Here is a 20,194-nt window from a genome sequence, read left to right as displayed (position 1 = left end):
GGAAAGAACCTTAGAGATCATCCAGTTCCAACCCCCTACCACAGACAGGAACACTTCCCACTAGACCAGATTGCTCAGGGCCCCATCCAATCTGGCCTTGAATACTTTCAGGGATGGGGCATCCACAACTTATTCGGGTAACCTGCTCCAGTGCCTCACCACCCTCATAGTAAAGAATTTCTTCTTGATATCTGATCTAAACCTGCTTTCTTTCCCTTTGAAACCACTACTATTTATAGATACATGTCTCAATGCACTAAAGGGTGCTGAGCATTTTTTCTTTACTACTTACAGGGTTAACATTAAACCAGTGAATGCTGCAACTCAACAGAAAAAAACCCTAATGACTGTAAAGGGCCAAAGTTTGGTGTCCATAAATATGCAAAAATTCCAGACCAAAGGCAAGTGTGTACAAAATAATTTATTACAGCATAACATATGTTGGCAATATTTTACAGTGAATTTTCCATTCAACAATTTTTTAATCTAAACAGATGACACACAAAGGAGAATTTTAATTAGAACAGTTTATTTGTCTTAATAAAATCCCCTCTTCATGAATTGGTATTTGCCTTTGAGGGGCTAGTTAATATTACTGAAATTATTTACACTGCAGTGAAATAAAAACAAACCGAGATTGAATGATTCCATTACAGTTTCCAGAAAACAGATTTTCTGTACAAGCCACAGTATAGTTATGTTTTGATAGCAGTTCTTACAGAATGTAAAGCTGTCATGTGATATGTAGCCATTTTGTCTAGCAATGCTATGCTTTAAATAGGTATATTAGATTTAAACTTCCATTTTGATGTGTTGTATAATAGTTAATGCACCAAAATACAAAGTAAGAAAAAAGTTCATTATGATTTGTAGTCAGCCTCTTTGTGCTCCCTTAAACAGTTTTAAAATGTAAAACATACTTCTCAGATACTATTTTGCCTTGCAGCACCTACAGCAATAGTATTTAGGCATGAGAAGTACTAGAGTATTGGCCGTGAGTAGACAACTAAGACTTTTAATGGAGGTAATACAGCACAACTACCAGTGAGTTTTTATGACGTAGAAAAGAACCATATTTCCCATTACTGTACCTTCTGCATTTGCTCATAACTGGAGCAGCTTTTCCAACCTAAGTGTCAACGGATGGGCAGAAACCAGAAGGAACAGGAAAAAGAGGGAAATGGAACAAAGGACAAACAACAGTATCAAATTCATTATGTTTTCTCAGGGAATTGCTTCAGGATACTAAAACTTTAAAATGTTAAATGATCATAAACTTAAGCAAACAATAGCTAAGGAACACAAGGTAGATGGAATAGTTTTCAAAAAGCCTTAGTTATTAGTTGTTTTGTTTTTTACACAAACTTAATCTTCATATCTGTCAACACTGGTTCCATATAAGACGCACACCTGACAAAAACATGCAACCCCCCAATGCTTTAATTGTTACTGTGCTTCAAAAGAAACCAAACTGACCAAAGATTAAAAAAGAAATCCAACCAAAACAACCCAGAAAAAACCCTAAAGAACAGTAAAGACAAAGAGGGCAATTCAAGCAGCACTTCAGTCTTAATCTGCTAAAAACGCTCAAATGATAATTTATTAACAAGATATGATCACATTTATCTGTATAGGTAACAACACTTAAGTGAAAGCATTCTTCAACATCCATATTTTTTGTGAGGGAGGGCTGATGAATTATTAAAAAGACTTAAACCTGTACAAGTATAAACATGAAAAATGCTGATTAAAGATAATGTTTACATAAATATTGGCAGTTCTCATTGGGAGGAAAAAACCCTAATAGCATACTCCATTTAACTATCCAAATATTTTGTTTTATACCTGTTAAAGATACTAAAATACAACCTGGAAAAGTAACCCTGATCTTTATCCAGCCAGCATGTAATGAGAGTCAGAGCTTTGTATACATGTGTGCATGTACGTATACACACACACGGGCTTGCACACACTACTTCAAATTTCATTAGACAGCAAATCATGGTTAATGGCTGTATGATTCATAGATGCAATGCTGCTGTTGTCCTCATTTGTGGCAGGCATGAAGGCAGATGTAAAAGGAAACAGTTTATGACATGCTGCTTGATATTCTTCACATTGAGCATGGCAGCTTCCAAAACTGCCATCAAGCAGTGCCTCGAAAACCTTTGTTAATGTCTAAAGAAACAAAAGTAACAGTTAATAAATGTGACTTACGATTTTCCTATTCCTAAAAGAACATTTCTGTTTCTCTGTTGGTATTCACATATCTTACAGTTACAGGAAAAATCTGAAACCTTGTTCTTTCAAATATTAATTTATCATGTACATTATCCTGTATTAAAGTATACACTATTTAAGATCCCACACTTTGGGGGGCTTTATATCTTTTACCTTCACATTTTTGTCTCTCATGTTTTTATCCAATCTAGTAGCAACAGCAATTGCTTTTTCTTGTCTTGATTTGTCCAGGAAATACATCATCTTTGCACCTTATCACAAGAAAAAAAACACCATGTTTAGCTTTCCTAAATGCCATACTGCATATACAGACACACAGAACCTGAAAACTTGTAAATAAATGTGAATTATACTTCTTACAAGTTTTAATAAACTATATCTTCCTCCCTTATTTGTAACTGAAAACTAATAAACCTAAAGCCATTCTGAAATGTATTAGAAGCATAAAGATTGAGTAACACAGGAGATCTGCTCCTGCAGAAGTGAAATGCCTCACTTGACTGACAGGTCTTTAGTAAAGAAATGTATCACAGAGTACATTGATGATGAAACCCTTCAAATCAGTAGGCTAAATGAAATCCATCCTACAAATGTAGAAGCAAGTAAAAGATGTTCTCTCAGAGACACTCTGAATTCTTTTCAAAAGTACTGAGAGTAAGTGAACAACACAGTTACTAAACAATTGTGGAACATGGTCCAGAAAAGATTCAGACCAGCATATGTCCATATGGCAGAAAGTAAGGCCAAGGGAGGCTACTAACGCAGAGCTAACTGAAGTAGTTTAGGTACAAGGAAAGTGTAATGCAAGTTTGGTGCTTCACCTGGACTGGGCTACATCAGTGAAAAGTAAAACAGTGCATTATGTTACTATGCAGCTTCTTGGACCATAAGCAGTTTATTAAAAGTGGTCTAGGCATCTCTGCAAAATTCTGCTCCTCATATCATAGCTGCCTTAATTTAAAATCTCATCTAAGTGAATGTGCAGGCATTTCATGTATTTTTCCTTTGCCCAAATACAAAATCCAGATTCACCCTACTACATAATCTACTGCAAAAACCAAAAAGTTGAAGAAATCATTTTACTGGAAAAGTTTAAACCCGACATTCTGGGTCTTTTGTTTCTTCTTGCTCAACTTATTTCCCCAATTACTAGTTTTCCCAATTAAAGAAAGTTTCCTAGTTCTTACTGCTTTTTGTAGGTTTCAAAAATTACTAGATTGAATATAGAGCCATCATTGCTCAAAACAGTTATCTTAACCTAGTAACATTTGCTTACAGTGAGGGAGGCTATGGTACAGAAATTGAAAAGATTAGAATCCTGCTTATGGTTTCTTCTCTAGTAATTTTAAGCCAAGAAAACAGTCTTTGTGCTCTCAGACTTACGGTTTAGGTCTTTCAGACTTTCACATTTTCAAACTTTAATTAAAGACAACTGTTTAAGAAACTCAAAAATTGTACAGTAGGTAAGTCAATTGCCTCAAATCTGTTTCAGCATAAACAAAAGACTGATACACAGGTGAAGACCTAAAGCTACCAAGGACCTATCTAGGGACTGTACTGTTTTCCATAATAATAGAGGACCAGAAAATAGGACCTGGAAAGCATCCAGTTAGATGCTCAACAATTACAAGAGTGGAAGAATACATCTGTAAGAATCAGGAGCAATTGACTGCTCAGGTATTTGTATTTGGTTTCCCAAATCTGGAGTCTGCTCGCAGGAAAGCGGTGCAAGTATTTCTCTCAAAATGCTGTCCTGAAACATGGACCTTATAGAGGCCAATGAAAGTCTGTAGTAAGTTACCTAACCTTCCTTTAAGAGAGATGAACAATCCTCTGAAGCTAAGTTTTTCCGGTGATTCCGGACAGACCCTGGGTAACTTTTAAAAGCCAGGTGAATTTAGCACTACTTTAGGTGCCTGATAAAACTACACTTACAGTTTCGTAACTGTTGGAAATGCATTTTCTAAATAACCTTGCCTTAAGGGACTGCAGATAAAGATTCTGGATTTGTATCACTTAAATCACCTCCTTTTCAAGAGCATAAAAAAGTTAAACAAACCTGACAGCTGGTGCTGAATGGAGGTAGCATTGTGTTTGAGAAATTCTTCATTAAAACTCTCCAAGTTTTTATTAACAAAGATTTTCTGCATTTCTTGAGTTAGAACCTTACTCACAATTTCTGGGAGGTTACTCTGGTCAGATACTAGAAGGGGCAAGGTAAGAGGGAGAGAAGTAAAAAAAAAGAAGTCACTTAACTGTAGGAAACTGTGAAACCACAAATATCACTGCTAAAATAGCTCGTTTTAAAATCTGTGCACAGAAACACAAATCTCAGATAAAAATATGTCAACACGAGCATTGCTGATACATTAATAAATAAAACATTCATAAAGGGTGCTCTGTCACTTAAGCTTTCTTTTACAAGTTCATAACACACTTTGTTTTGGTCAAAATCTCTCTCCTGTATCTGCCACTTATTTTCTTAAAACTTAAAGAGCTTCCAGGATCTTTGGAACACTTACTCCTCCGTGAAATCTAGCCAAAACGAGTTGTTAGGTCCACCTGGTGGATTAAGGGAGGAAGGAGTATAATATAATACCTACAGAGTACCCTAGGTAGCATAACCTGTGTTTTCTTTGGTGTTATCATGGAAAAAACCCAATTTGTTTTTATTTTTCTTCTTATCAGTTTGTGTACAGAGTATACATTACAAACAATACATAATTATGTCCTTGTAGAATGTAACTTCCCGTATAATTACATACATACTTCCTACATACATACCAGCTTTAGAGAATTTAATCAAGCACTCATGTAGCCATGGGTTATTACTGTTGATAGCAAAAGCTCTTTTGACAGACTGTAACATTAACAGAAACTTTCCTGTGGGAAGGAGAAAAAACAAAACATTAAGAAGCCAAGATTAAGAATACAGAATTTTTTTTCTTTATATCAGCTACTGTTTTCTTCAGTAAATCTAGTACAAATATCAGAAACCTCAACGTCTGAGCAGAATTAGAAAGGAAATTTATTTTTCTCCATTCAAATCACTTAATAAAACAGAAGTGCCTGCTGCTTGAACTCTGGCAACACTGTTACTGTCCATTTGGCTTTGTTTTCCTCTAGATAATTAAACATCACACTGCAAATATCTTTCTACAGTATTTATTACTATATACTACAACTTATTTTGCTCTTAGTTTTTTTCTGTTTAAGGTGGCTAAATAAAAATCCTATTACCCCTATTATTACTGGATATGATGCAAACCTCAGCTTTAGTCAGTTAAGTATTTATTCCAGATCATTTCAGGCTGCACTCTGGCTGCACTTAAGGATTAAAATTTTGTAAAGCAAAAATAAAATTAAGCAGTACTTTACCTTTTCTAAAGTATATTTCAAATGCTAATAGATGTGTTTCTATTTCATCTCCAATAAGATTCTTAAGTGGTATAAGGAACTTAATGGCTTCTTCTAATGGATTTTCTACCTGTTTTAATAAAAACGCAGTGAAATTTAAAGCTTAAAATAAATGTCAAATAAACCCCACCATTGATAGTTTCTGTTATTCAGACCATTTAAATAATTACAGGTCAAAGGTGAACCGAAGCTAGCTTTCTGAATTAAACTGAACCACAACATTTTTATTTAAACAGAACGATTTTGAAGTGTTTACTCATGATTTCATGTTAACAAAGACAGCATCGTTGCTAACTCTGGCACTGCTTGTGTAATTTAATCAGTGTTGTAATTTACATTCAGAAAATTAAATACAGCTACCTTAGACAACAAGCTTGAAGTTATAAAGAAAGTAGTTTTGTGTTTAAAGAAATATTAGCTTCTCTTTTCAAATTTTGTAAACTGCAATAATTTCTGTTACTTTTTACTTTATTCACTGTATGAAAATCAGATTTCTTCAGGTAAAAAACATTTTTTTGTTCAGTATCTATTTTAATGAAGGATGGCCTATTGTTTCAAAAAATCCCTGAAATTTAAGGAAAGTAATAATATTATTAACATAGACCTCGGATTTATTGAGGAAAAATACTACTTTTCTTTAGTGTAAATAGAAGTAGATTACAAAAAGGCATCTTTGCATGCAAAAATGATTTTATTAAAACACCTAGATTCTTTTAGGAGAACCTGATAGTAAACCTGTATCATAGGCTTTTTATGATAACCACATGAATTTAACATGAAAGACCATGCTAACCCTTTCCAGTTTTTCAGGAACTAGCTCTTCCCTGGGTCCACTAGTTTCCTCCTCCTCTTCATCTCGCTTTTTCTTTTGATTTTTTTGCTGTCGTTCTCTTTCTGCATGCTTTCTCTCTTCTTCAAGTTTTGCTTTCTTCTGTGCTCTTCTTTGCTTACTAAGCATTTTCTTCAATTCTTTGGCTGAGAGATTTTCTACAGATTAAGGTAATGTAACTTATGTTAACAGTATTTAATTAAAAATCTTTTTTCCCCTCAAACAACTCAGACATACCATTATGCTTCTCCCCATCTCAAAATGGCACACTTTCACAGTGATTTCCACAAATACTAGCACTTCCCAGAGTATCACCACCACATTAGACCAACATTACTGCTGGATTACTATTTACAACCCAACATACCACTTGATCTTGCATATTTTCTGTTACATAGCTGTTATAGAAGCCTCAATGATTTGAAAGGTCAGCTATGTAAAACTGTTACATCTGTGACAGGTTTTAATTTAGGAAATGGGCAATGGTTTTCAAGGGTAATACTAAGCTCCAATATTGACTGTAACTCACCTTACTTCCAACGCCATCTAGAAACATCCAGATGGATTTACATTCCATCTCAAAACATGCTTGCTATTTTTCATTGAAGTGTCTGAACAATATACAGACATGATAATTGCATTTATTTTCTGCAAATGCCATGGGATAGCTAAATGGGAATGATCGGTTTAGCCAGAATAATACTGTAGTTTCCACTCTGTGTACTGTGGTGTTTCACCAAGAATAGAATTTGTGCTAAAAATGTAGGAAGGCGCAGAAAAATCGGCTCCTGAGGGACTACCACATTGTTTTTATGGCTATAGCACCCTGACCTCCCTGCTGGGGTCAGCCACCATTCAGAGACAGGGAAGCAAGTGTTCTTTTTACCCCATCCACACAGTGCCGTCTTTCCCCACAGACAAGCCTCCTGAATCCCAGTGCACAGCAGGTAAATGAACTAACATGACTTCTTAGACATTACCTACCTTTGTTTCTATGATATATTGCTGTCAAGATCCTCTGTCACACCCTAATCTTACATTACATACAGAAACAAATTAAAGTTGGAGAGAAAAAGGACGCAAGTTCAACTTTTCAAAAGTGCTTCTTCTTATATTTACTTCATTATACATAATCGGGTATGGAAAAACTTGTCATTCACCTCTGAATTAAAGGTAAGATTGCATTTGCAGTATTAAGTGGAATTTTTGGTTTAGCTTCACTTTTTCCTGTGTCAAATATTCTCCCCTTTACAAAGAGGTAAACATTAATTTCACTGCTTTAGTCAACAGCCACTGCAGTGCTGACAGTAGTTGCAATTCCACTAAAGGAAAAGCAATATTTATCTTAAAGTAAAAAAACACCCAACTAATTTGTCATCGAATCCTTAAGTTTCCAAACCAACCCTACTGGCTTCCTAAGAAAGTCTGCTTTCCATTTAATGCTAGTTTTAAATAATTTTCTAAATGCACTAATATTGCTAATACACTTACCCATGTATTCTTTGGCCCTGAAGTTATGTGAAAAATGATAAAAGTTAACGCAGTGTTAACCAGAATTACCATGTAATAAATTAAATACATTTAATCACAATTAAATTCTTACAATTTAGATTTCTTTCCCACAAAATCTATTCATTGTTTCATAACTCATTGGTTTATAACATTTATCTAGTGGCTGAACTGAATCTGATTTTTCCTCTTAATAACCTTCTCAAGTATTCCAACTACAGCTAAGTTAATGCATGTACTAGTTTTATGAAGTGATGAGTAGAGAACAGAGAGAAGAAAGCTGCAGCATGTTATCTACAATCTCTTTTCAGTTATTGTGACAGAAAAGAGGAAAATCTTGCATTCTATTTACTCTGTAACACATAAATTACTTAGCTTAATAAGCTTTTACTTGCAATATACGTGTGAGCCTCCATTACAGTTTAGATACCTGAATTCACTTCTTGTTCTTTGCTTTCATTGGTAAGAGGATTATCATGGAGCTTCAAGTAGATTTCAATTGCTGATCGAGCAGCTTTGAAGTAGAAGGCATGTCTCCTGAGCACATCTTCTAGTCTCAAGAGGTCTACATAGGCACGAAGAGTCATCTTTCTCATGCAGTATGTGTGGAAGTCAAATTGATCATCTGTTATCTCAAAAAAATGCTTCAAGGAAAAAAAAAGACACTCATATACTCATCCCTTGCTTAATATATTTTTTTTATTAGATAGAGGTGAATAAAGTTACAACTGATATTATTTACAGGTAATATTTAACAGACATAGAAATGTCTGTCCAAAAGAACCTATCGGGAGGGGAAAATCTCAGTCTGTTAACAAAAACTATAATGTGATTGTTCAGACTTAGGTACTCTAAGAGCCAAGTGAAATGTGACTCTTCTGATTGAAAACACAATTGTTAGAAGACAGCATGAAGTTAATGTATGAATAGTTGTATAGTTAGGAGACATGGTATTATATTGAAACCTTTTCACTTCAAATAATAGTCTTTCATGTAATGGCTAGAGATGACATCTGTTACAATAAATCATCAAGTGTCAAGTTGTTTTTAGAAGTCAATATACTAGAAGCTTTATATGCTTCTATAGCATATAAAATCATGCTGATTACATCAACAAATATCTTCACTAGTTTATGAGAAATACTGAGGAAGCAATTTATGGTGTTTGCACCTACTTACCCTTTCTACTTCATGACATTTTTTCAAGGCATCACCATACTTCCCTAGCCTTTGATAAGCTGCAGCACATTCAGTCTGGAACCACATACACTGCATCTCATTAAGGTTTTCCATAGCAGAAGTTCCTTCCTGAAAGAAGTGTCATTGTCACTTTTTGCTCCTATAATTTATCAGCTGCTTCTTTCTACTATGGCTAGTTTCAGGCCATGAGTAGCAAACAATCAATCCTTCAGCTACTTGGAATACAATAGAAAACAGACAAACACTCAGTGGCTGAGAATAATACTTGTGATATTCTACGCTCCCCAAGACAGAAAGGAATAGATTTAAATTATTAAAAAACCCCAATTATCTGAAGATTAGTGTCTCAATGGATTTTTAAGATTACCTCATGCTTGTATACACAGTCTTACTTTTACAATGTGATGGCAGAAACAAGACTATTTAAAAAAATTCCTGAAGTTCAGCAAACAATTTTAGCTGCTTTTTCCCTGTCAGGCAAGTGGCATCCACCAGTCTAAAAACCTACCAATATATTTACTGCTTTATCATGTAGTATGAGTTTCTTGGAATTTGTTAGTCTAAATAAATGAAGTTAGATTTATACTTGATATTTTGACAAGAAAAAATCCTCAGATTGAGACTTCATAGTTTCAATGCTCTAGATGAGAATAAGTAAACTGAAAAAACATTCCACATATCAAGAATACTAGCCACCAAGTTTTCAGAACAGTCTTTTTAGCAGAAAGAAGACCCAGTTCAACTCACAACATTTAATTACTTAGGATGAGATTTATCCTATCTTTCCAGATATCTATAATAAAGTTCTGTGTTTCTAACACTTCTGACAAGCATACACGATGAGTTGTCTTCATATTTAGCTACATAAGTGATATAGAAATCTGGTCTTTAGGAATCCAAATTTTGTTCAATGTCAAAAATACAGTTATCCCATCTTTTAAGGACAGACCTTGTTTTAACAAAGTTTTGGTCAGTAATACTAGCTTAAAGGAATTAAATGTTTAAGTCTAAACTAATTTATGTTAATGCTAAATCATCCTGTGCAGTTAGCTCAGATGAGATAGTACTAACAGGAAACAGTAGGTTTTGCAAACAAGGTATCCATCAGATGCATTTCCAGAGATGTACTTAGAAGTATGGCAATAAAAGGTACTTCTGGACAACTACCTTTGAACAACCATTTTTTCCATATTTACTAGGTCTATACAGCTCAAGTATTGCATCCATCTCTGGGGCCCCCAGCATAAGAGGAACATGGGTCTATTACAGCAGATTCAGAGAAAGACCATGAAAAATCAGAAGGCTGGAACACCTGTCTTGTGACAAAAAGCTAAGGGAGTTGGGGTTTGCCCTGGAGAAGAGCAGGCTCCAGGGAGACCTTACAGGAGCTTGCCAATATATAAAAGAGGTTCATAAGACAGACAGGAAGAGACTTTTCACCAGGGTCAGTAGTGACAGGACAAGGGAAGTTGTGGATGCCCTGTCTCTGGAAGCGTTCAAGACTGGGCTGGATGCAGCTTTGAGCAACCTGATTTAGTCAAAGATGTCCATACTTGTGGCAGTGGGGTTGGACTTCAAAAGGCCTTTTTCAATACAAACCATTCTATGATTCTATATAGTTCTTCACCACTAAATGTAAGAACATTATATTAAAAATGGACATTATTAAAAGAATTTTTTTATCTGGGTCAAAAAGTTATGAGTGAAAAATAAACCAGTAGAGAGCAAAACCTCCCTTAATTAAAGCAATATACTTGCCCTCGTGAATTTAGAGCACATCTCCTCTGCATCCTTCACCATATTTGCTCGCAGCATGTATTTAGCACATTTAGAATTGATAAATCTGTCTGCAGTATCCAAAGACTGTGCTTCATCCATCCATTTGGCAGCTTCTTTTATATTACCTACATGCTGTTAGGCAGAAATTAAATAGTTAACTTTCAGTATAAACCTACTATTGACCAACTCCTGAAATCTATAGTTACTGCTATTTCTCTGTCAGAAGTAACAAAAGCCAGTATTATTGTTCACTCCCCCCACTCCCAGAATTTTTTTCAGAATGACAAGTTTTTGTAAGTTGTGACTGGCTTTGCAAAACCCAAACAAAAGGGTTTTCATTCTCTTCTTGACAGAACAGTGCCAAAAAACAAACCCACATGAAAACTGATGCCCATAACCACTGCTAACTGAAACACAATCCACCCATTCACACCAGTTTGATGGGTTGATTTTTTTTTCATAAACAAAGTACTCCACATGTCAAAATTCTCTTTTTACCTTGTAAATTTTTGCTTTTAAATAGAATAGTTCTATTAACGTTGGAGTGCTTGCAATTGCAGCATTAATGTAATCCAAGGCCAAAGAACACTGGCCAAGTTTGTCAAAGTGCTGTGCCAGGAAATACCGAACCCAAAGCAATGTTGTTGGGGGCTCTTTCTCTCCATTTTCTGCAACAAAACCAAAAAGGTTACAATAACTGGTAAGGCTGAATACTGCTATTTGAAAAACAAACACAAAAAACAAAGCTTGGCAAATTCAGCAAATATTTCCTGTAATGAATTAATTTTCTAAAACATATAACTACTTTTTTTTTTGCAAAAAGTATCAGCACCCGAACAGTTCTTCATAGCTTCCATGAACAGTATTAGTAATTACAGGGTAATTAATATAACACCATAGAAACTTACCACATGTACTAAAAAGGTCGCAAGTTTTCAAAGAGGCTTCATAACCAGTAACAAGCTCCTGGATTGTAGAAACCTACATATAAAAAAATATGTGCTTAAGTTATGCTTTACTATCATTTTAACAGAAACTAATACATTGAAAAGAATACTTCAGCAAATTAGAGAAACTATATAAAAAACCCTACTTAATTTGATAAAAAATGGATGTGTCTTTACATAGTTTACTTCACTTTTTACAAGCTATCTTTGATCATTCGTTTTAACGGTGATGTGGCAGGAAAACAGGTTAATCTTAGGCAGTTTAAGCCAGAAAAGAATCAAATACATTTGGTTAGTATCCTCTTGAACAAAAATTCCTAAGTACAACTTGATTTATGCTATTAATTTTGAAGCATTGAAACTCACCCAGTTAAAGAAAGCTGATTTGAAAAAGATTGCATGAACTTCCCACGGCAGCAAAAAACCAGCAGAGACTTCTGTGGTTTTCTGGCAGGCTGATGTGTATTATTAATGATTTTTGTTTTGTTTGAAAGGTATTGTTGCCTAGAACATGGACTGCATCTTTTGACATAAAAATCTATATAGTGATTGATTTCAGGCTAATGCTTTCTGAAATCAGACCTTGCCAACAATATGGTTTCTCAAAATTCACCCATTCATTTCTGAGCTCACACTATACAAGTCTGACATTTACAGTAAATACAAATGTTAGTACCTGTGCATTTCATGACAATTAACTATTCCAATACCAGGTCCATTGCTCAAAATGCCACTTAGTACTTCTAAACATTTTATGAAATGCTCAACCTGTTTTGTAGCTACATTCTAAACATGCCTGCCATATGCAGCAAGTAACCAACCAGCCTCATAAGAACAATACTAAAGAAAGAAATATGATCTATGTATATATACTTAAAACACATAAGGGACTTAAAAACTGATCCCAAAGCACCACACATTTTGTCATCAGTAAATCAAACATCTCTGAATCAAATGAGTACTTATCTGAAAAATCAACTCCTAAAGATGCAAAACTTGCAGTTTAATACCAGAGAAGTATGTCTCAAAGCTGAATAAATCAATCCCTTGGTTTTCATCTCAAAATAAATTGAATTTTGACAGTATTTCCCTTCACTGCCTCTGAAAGTAGTGGTGCTGAACAAAGCTTTCTGGCTTCCCAAGTAAGAACAGTATTCTTTATTCAAGAAAATGGGATTTAGTTGAGTTTGTGACACCACTTTTCCAGCACGGCAGAAGAAGCATCCACTAGACTTGTTAAGCACCCTTATGTCTATCCCAGAAATTGAGAAATAGCTGTGCTTTTCAGAGTATCTAGAAACCATTTTCAAATGGTCTTGCTGCAGAGTACCCACAGGGAACTGCTGTTCTGTAGCTTCAAAACAGTCATCATCTAGAAAAAATGGGATACCTAAAGACTTAATGACAAATTAAGCCTTTCAACTGCACCACTGGCAAAATGCTTTCCTCGTGCCATAAAACCATGTTGACATTAACAACCAAATCAGGAGTGTCTTTCAAAGACAAAGAAATATCCAGTACATGCCCTGAAGTAATACTCTAAATGTCTCATTGGAATACAGAAGCAACAATAAAAGCATTCCATAAGAGTACTATGTGAATACCTGGAGCCTTTGCTACAATGAGATGTTATCTAGAAGAGTGATAAGAAGGTGCTCATAATGTGTAGAAGCAGCATCACTGGACCCTGAAAAAATACTTATGAACTTAGTTTCAAGTAAATTGAGACTGAAAAAACAACGCAGTTGCTAGATCAGAGTTCTGCAGAAGGCCTTTGGTGACAATTTTGAACAGGGTTTGCAGCTGGTCTGTGGCACACAGTTAATAACACCAAAACGAGCTTTTCTTGAGTTGTTTCCATTGTCAGTCCACTTCCAAGACAGTGGTAATCAATTCACACATGCACACAAAGCCAGCCAACAGAGCTGAAAGCTGAACCCACAAAACAATGAAGAGGCCCACTAGAAAAAGTTGGTTCCTTGTTTTTCTTTTGATTCTATGCTGTCCACACCATTTTAAACAAAAGCTTCCCCAGCAACAGCTTAGCACTAGAAAAAGCTCTGATGCAATAACAGCACAAATAAGAACATCTCCCTTTGCTCACAGAGATACCTTCACAGCCTCCCTGTTGTCACTCGATTACTTGTGATGAATGAGACAGACATACAGCTTGGCAAGGAACTTGTAGCCTCTTCTTGAAAAGGGTGTCTAGAGAGACTGTGGTGGAGGATCATGGGTTCAGACCCCATTAAGCTCTGCCCACATGGTAAATTTGGAACTTGAAGTCCCCATCTCTACAAATGCAGGCACTTAGGTGTGAAATTTCAGGCCTGCAAAAATATTTAGAAATAGTAGCAGAAGTACACTTCTGATAATCCACTATATCCACCATGGACCCATCACATGATTAACAGTATTTCAATCCAGGGCATATTAACCATACCTTTCTGGATGGAAATACTGATGGGAAGGAAGTTTCAAATAAAGAAACTGCCAATAGACTCGAAAAGGAAAAAGCTCATAAATTCAATTAACCACATGGCAGGAAAAAGGGCAGGAGCAAAAGAGCAGCTACACATGAGAAGTGTTTTACTACGGCCTAATGAAGACAAGATGCAACTTCATCTACAGCCAAGAGGTGATTGGCATGAATTGAGATGTGCTTTTTATTCAGGCAAAGAACAAAGCATGCCAAACACACGAGCCAGCTGGCACAGTTGCACTGCACAAAAGGTCCAAGTTCAGGTTCTTCCAATGTATCCACACAGGAAGGTGTTTATGGGCAGCCACCTAGAAAGTTGCATTTCAGTATGTAAGTTCACAACATCTATGAGCTTACTCAGTTCAGAGAAGAACCAAAAAATTTCTGCAGCAAGGCTCACACTGGTTGATTTTGACTGTTTTAAAGCAACATTGCTCCACTATTTAAAATACGTCCCATCTACCCACTTTGAAACTTCAGATTTATCAGTACGAAAAGGAAAAGCTGCAGGGTATGAAAGTGACTGAATACTTCCATTTTTAGTCATGGCAACTTACTTGGAACAACTTCCTAGTTTCACTTGAAAAGTTTCTGCTCCACAACCTTTTATATAGCTGATACAGATTGCCCTCACCCAATGAGGTATGAACTACAGAACAAGCTTACAGAATGTTAAAATAAAGTACTCCAATTTTGAAAGCCTATTCAGCCGCTTACAGAGAACTTCCATGGCTTACACTTTAGTATATGGCTAACATTTGAATGCAATAAAAATCACAGTCAATTAAAAATTATTTTACCACCTCACGTCATGAAAATAAAAACGGAAAACTATAAAAAGCAGCCTTTTACTGAACACAAATCGCATTAAATTTCTTATCCACCTTTTGACATATGTCCAGTACACAGCTTTACTATTTTGTGTAACCCCCAATGAAAGTGTTGCTTTAAAACTATCAGCAATTCAGATGTAGGTGCATCTCTGTTTTTAAATTTACTGAACTGAGCCATTAATCCTCACTCCTGCTTCCCAAGAAAACCGTTGTTAAATGTGTGCATATGCTCATACGTACACAGGGAAACAAAAATCTTTACCTGAACTAAAACACACATCTAAAGGCAAGTTTCACAGCCATGTTAAATTCATCTAAAACAGAGTCAACGGCCAAAAAACCCTGAAATCAGTGAGTTTTCATTCAGATCTGTTCCTCAATTGAGTTTGTTAAGCAGCTGCTCAGAATCTTGCACCCTGTTTCGGTGAAAACCTAGGTATTCTACAGTCAGGTTCAAGTACCTGTAGAAACACCTTTCTCATCATCATGGCTGGGCTTCGCAAACGAAGATTTGGGAAGGCTCTATCCACATTTATTACAGGCACGCTGGTGGCTTATGAGGCCAATACGAGACAGACATATCCGATTGCAAAAGGCACAGCAGAAAGACTCCTTAGATGGTATATTCTCTGCAAGACATGGTTCTTTCTGCGTTGCCTTTTCTCCTCGAGAGTGATCCTGCGTGTGTTCTCAAAGGAGACAGTTGCGTTATAGATGGTGTGTCTCCAGGCCTCCCGATTGGAGGCCAGAGTAGACCTTTCTAGTCAGCTTGTAACTGGCCATCTTAACCCAGATAGGAGAAAAATGTTATTATTCTTCTATAAAGCTAATCCTATTCCATCATGGTTAGTTGCCAACTTCAGCATTTCTCAGTGTGTGGTAGCTAAGAAGACATTTATCCTCAGGAATTTCACCAGAGAGCTACCAGCTCATAAGGACTGGCCAGCCACAAAGCACTAAGTCTGCAGCACCATCTTTAAAACTGTTACTGTCCCTTGCTGCCAGCACTAACAATAGCTAATCCTGAAATAAAACAAGTGATACTTTTTCTAGTATCAACAGCACAAATGAACACACAGACTATTTGAAATACTAAACTCCAGAAGAAAAAGCTTCCTCCATTTATATTAGTCTAGTTTGTTATTTGTCATTCGAAAAGTAACTTGTAATATAGTATTCTGTACACTTGCTCTGCTAAAGCAGCACTCCCTTAAAAATAATGCTATGTACCAGCATAACCAATCAGAAAGTTTATAGTAGCAGTAGTATTTGATAAACATTGCAATTGTTTTGTAATTTTGACTAAACCATGCAACATTTCTAGTCATATGTGACTGCATTAACCAGTTTTTGTTTCCAGCTTATACACTGGAAACATATTTTTGTCCCATATGTAACAGGCTTTGCACTTCCAAGTTATTCTTAGAGAACTCTCAGCTAGGGGAAAGCTGCCTGGCACACCGGCTGTGTAGACAGCAGAGCACTCAACCAGAATGGTAAACGAGTCACAAGAACATTGTTCATTACAGAACTTACTGCTGCTATGAAGAGGTCTAGTATGGTTATGTTTATACATTGAAAGTACAACTACATAAGCTCATTCGGAGCCCGGCAACAGTATTAGAAGATCAGTCTCATATTAAGCACAACAAACTAAGTACAATGATTATAAATACAAGAGCCAGACATGAATTTTAAGTGCTTCAAATGCAACAATTTGAATATTAAAACAAATTCTTAAAAGTTATTGTAAAATCAATACTCCAAATATCTTTATCAACAAACCGTTATGGCATCTACTTGGGATGGAAAAACATAGGACTGATTCAGCCAGACTTGAAAATGGGGTCTTCTCTTTGTTAGGAACTTAGAATTCCTCTAATCTTTTTCATGAAAGGTAGCACCTTTCCATTCAGAAAATAACAAAAGTATGACTAAAGTAGTTAAATAATTTTTCAAATTCAACTACACATCTAGCTGTTATCAATATAATAGTTTAACTTCCCTCAAAAACTTATGGAAACTTCAATGAAAATGTATATTGGCTATAGGTGCAGCAATAGTAAAGCTACAGAACAAAGTAGGAAACATGAGTGTTCAGCTGTATCATATTAAGTAATGTGACTATGAGGATCATGTCATTTCTACACAGGCCTTTTTTTTTTTAAGAGAAAGCTAACACAGATTAGCAGTTTACAAAACTGGCAATGAGAAGTTACACAGTTTAGAAAATGTCTGTGCAGGGCTCTAGAGTTCAGTAGTACCAGCAACACCACAGTCAGAACAGACTTACTGTCCCAGGAAAACTCTCCCAATAGTGGTCAAGCTGTAAAATGTACAACACAAAGTTAAAACACAAGCCTAGGCACTGCATGAAAGACTATTAAAAGTTGGTTATTTAAATTTCTTTTATGATTTTACACTTGGAAACACTCATCTTTTACTGCATTTTCAAATTAAGCTATGGAAATTTAACATGTCAGTCTACAACTGAAGCCGGTACGTACTTTAGAGAAGCCTACCCATTTATGCGCTATTTTCAACTACACAAAGAGCTCAAAAAAAAGTGCATGGCTTAAATGTATTAGACATCTTTCATCTAGGAACTAGCCCAAAAGGATAAACAGACTATAACTGGGATATTGTATTTCCCCAGAAATATTGCTAGAGACATGATGGAGCCTTATGAAACAGACTCCCACAGGCAGTCATAAATTGCAAAGTTGTGCTAGGAAAGCACTTCATATGGAAGACTGAGGATCTGATGTTTACCCATTTTTTTTAATGCACTGCACCCCACTCCAGATGAACCTGCACTTAATAATGAACTGCAAATATCTGGTAAGTTATAAAAACTGACACTTTCTTGATATGAGTGTAGTACAGAAGAAAAACAATACTAAAATTTAGAGATAACTAGCTAGCTCAGACTTACTGTTTCAACAGCAGTCCTGTGTCTGAGTTACACTACAGCCAAGAGGTTGTAAGGTACAAATGAAGGAGCCATTCTAAAGCAACTACAGACACCAAGCAACACAATATAAAGCATTGTTATACATTTTTTCCTGAAGACACTTGTCTCATTTAACATACATCTGATAGTGAATGAAATGGGAAAGAAATTGTATACTGTTCTATGGAAGCACTGAACACCAATAAAGATTTTTTCATTTTCATTTGCCTTAAAATATGTAGGACCAGATTTTCTAATATGCTGAGCATTTGGTATCAGCTGAAGTCAGTGAATGTTTCTGAAGATAAACATTCCTGAAACTATAAATCCTAGGCTATATGATCAGTGTTTGGAGAATTCAGCCTTGACATCTTACTGGCTGTTTCAAATGTGTCAAATGGACAACACATCCCCTTTTTATCGTATTGTGTCAAGACTGGTAACTTGTGAAATGTGAAAAAATTTGCATTATATCACAGTATGTAAACATTCAGAAAAATACTGTTAATTTTAGAGCATCTGACTTTCCAGTTAGTTTTGCTATTACTAATGATCCAGTCATAAAACTGTTGATAAAATGAATTAAGATAGCAATAGTAAAACGAATTTGTGCTGAAAGTTTTAAGACTCATAAGAAAACAAATTCAGAGCAAACCAATACTCTGTCACTGTGGTCATCACACAACTAATTTAATGATTTTTTCTGAGAGTTTTTGGAGGTTTGGGGACTGCACTAAAAAAAGTAAATCATTCCACATGAGCAGAGCATCAGCAGGAGCAACTATGAGCAGAGATATTGAGAGCATTTCTTCTGGGTCTTCAATCTAACTGTTACTTAGAGCAGTTAATCTCAACATTAATTATGCAGACTAAAAAAGTTGTCTTGATAAAGTAGTTTGTAAGTCAGCTGGCTACACCTGTCAGCTCCTGGCTTACAAGTTACCTCACAGACCCAAACTGTCAGCCATCAACATGTTTTACACTGCCCATTCTCACTGCAGAGTGGAAGGATCCTATCCTTGCCGTACCTACAACAAAAGTTCTCATCCTTCTCCTTCCTTCACTTATTTTAAAACTTCCTTACTCCTCCTTATGATCCACTTGTATAGTAGAAATGCTATCTTTTGCTATGAACACACCAGTTGTTAACCAGATCCTGAGAAAGTCCACTTCCCAGATTTCCCCTACTGGAATTTTAACTCAAAGACACAACTTTCTAGCACTTGCACTGATGGAGTCAGTATGAACAAAAGGCTGTCCTTGGTTACTCTTACAGAGTTATTTCTCGTTAAAATGCCAGAAGATTTTTAGCAGAACTAATGTTTTTCACTTCCTTATGTAATCCACCAATAATTCGCAGAGGACATCTAACTTAAAAAAACCAGTGGCAATTTGCTTTATATTCCTTTAGCTTTCCACATCAAGGAAGAAATATGCCTTCTTTCCAGAAAGGGTTAAAGAAATATCTTCACTGAAGACAGCCTACCTTCCTGTGTGGACAGTCCTACACCTTTTTTTGAGACTGTTGTTTCTGATGTTTCTTCCAGCCAGACATTTTCTCTCATCCAGTACTTCCTCACAGTCTCCACAATTTTAGATACTCAGAAAAAGGGCACATGTGCACTAATGTCGAGCTTCAATGGAATCAACCAATGCACCTGCAACACAATCGACGTAAACCTTGATGTTTACTAATTGAAGATCTTCACTCTTTGGACTTTTTATCTCATGGATAGAGAGACCAGCACATAGAAGGAACCAAAGAGTATTTTTGAACACTGTTCAACTACAAAAAGAGTTTTCTGGGGAGGAGGTGGGGGTAGAATTCCAAGATCCTCCTCTTGTGAGGAACATTAGCACATAAGGCTGTTCACAGTTATTTCTAATACACCTGGACAGTAGCTTATAGAATGTGAAAATTACTATATCCCATGTAATTGCTTATACTTGGTTATTAGCTTCCAGAACAAACATTCTGCCATGTGACACAGTTACATTCACTCT

At 35.9% G+C, this 20,194-nt stretch overlaps 1 protein-coding gene across 2 annotated transcripts in view; it reads right to left on the bottom strand.

The window, feature by feature from the left end:
* Positions 1–406: 406 nt before the first annotated feature.
* Positions 407–20,194, bottom strand: part of NAA16 (N-alpha-acetyltransferase 16, NatA auxiliary subunit) — a 64,469-nt gene continuing 44,681 nt past the window's right edge. The window contains exons 10-20 of one of the 2 annotated variants that reach the window (XM_064645640.1): positions 11,884–11,956; positions 11,474–11,643; positions 10,951–11,107; positions 9,176–9,300; positions 8,427–8,640; positions 6,452–6,645; positions 5,620–5,728; positions 5,026–5,124; positions 4,301–4,444; positions 2,395–2,492; positions 407–2,178 (exon numbers count right to left, since the gene is read on the bottom strand). In XM_064645640.1, coding sequence (XP_064501710.1) covers positions 1,978–2,178; positions 2,395–2,492; positions 4,301–4,444; positions 5,026–5,124; positions 5,620–5,728; positions 6,452–6,645; positions 8,427–8,640; positions 9,176–9,300; positions 10,951–11,107; positions 11,474–11,643; positions 11,884–11,956 — 1,584 coding nt within the window. In that variant the 3' untranslated portion in view covers positions 407–1,977. Of the gene's footprint in view, positions 2,179–2,394; positions 2,493–4,300; positions 4,445–5,025; positions 5,125–5,619; positions 5,729–6,451; positions 6,646–8,426; positions 8,641–9,175; positions 9,301–10,950; positions 11,108–11,473; positions 11,644–11,883; positions 11,957–19,676; positions 19,849–20,194 lie in introns of those variants that run through there. The other variant, XR_010428340.1, reaches the window with a different exon arrangement.

The sequence above is a fragment of the Pseudopipra pipra genome, chromosome 2, assembly GCF_036250125.1.
Source record: "Pseudopipra pipra isolate bDixPip1 chromosome 2, bDixPip1.hap1, whole genome shotgun sequence".
Lineage (NCBI taxonomy): Eukaryota > Metazoa > Chordata > Aves > Passeriformes > Pipridae > Pseudopipra > Pseudopipra pipra.
Note: the sequence above shows the minus strand (reverse complement) of the source record. Positions and strands in the feature narration are given on the sequence as shown.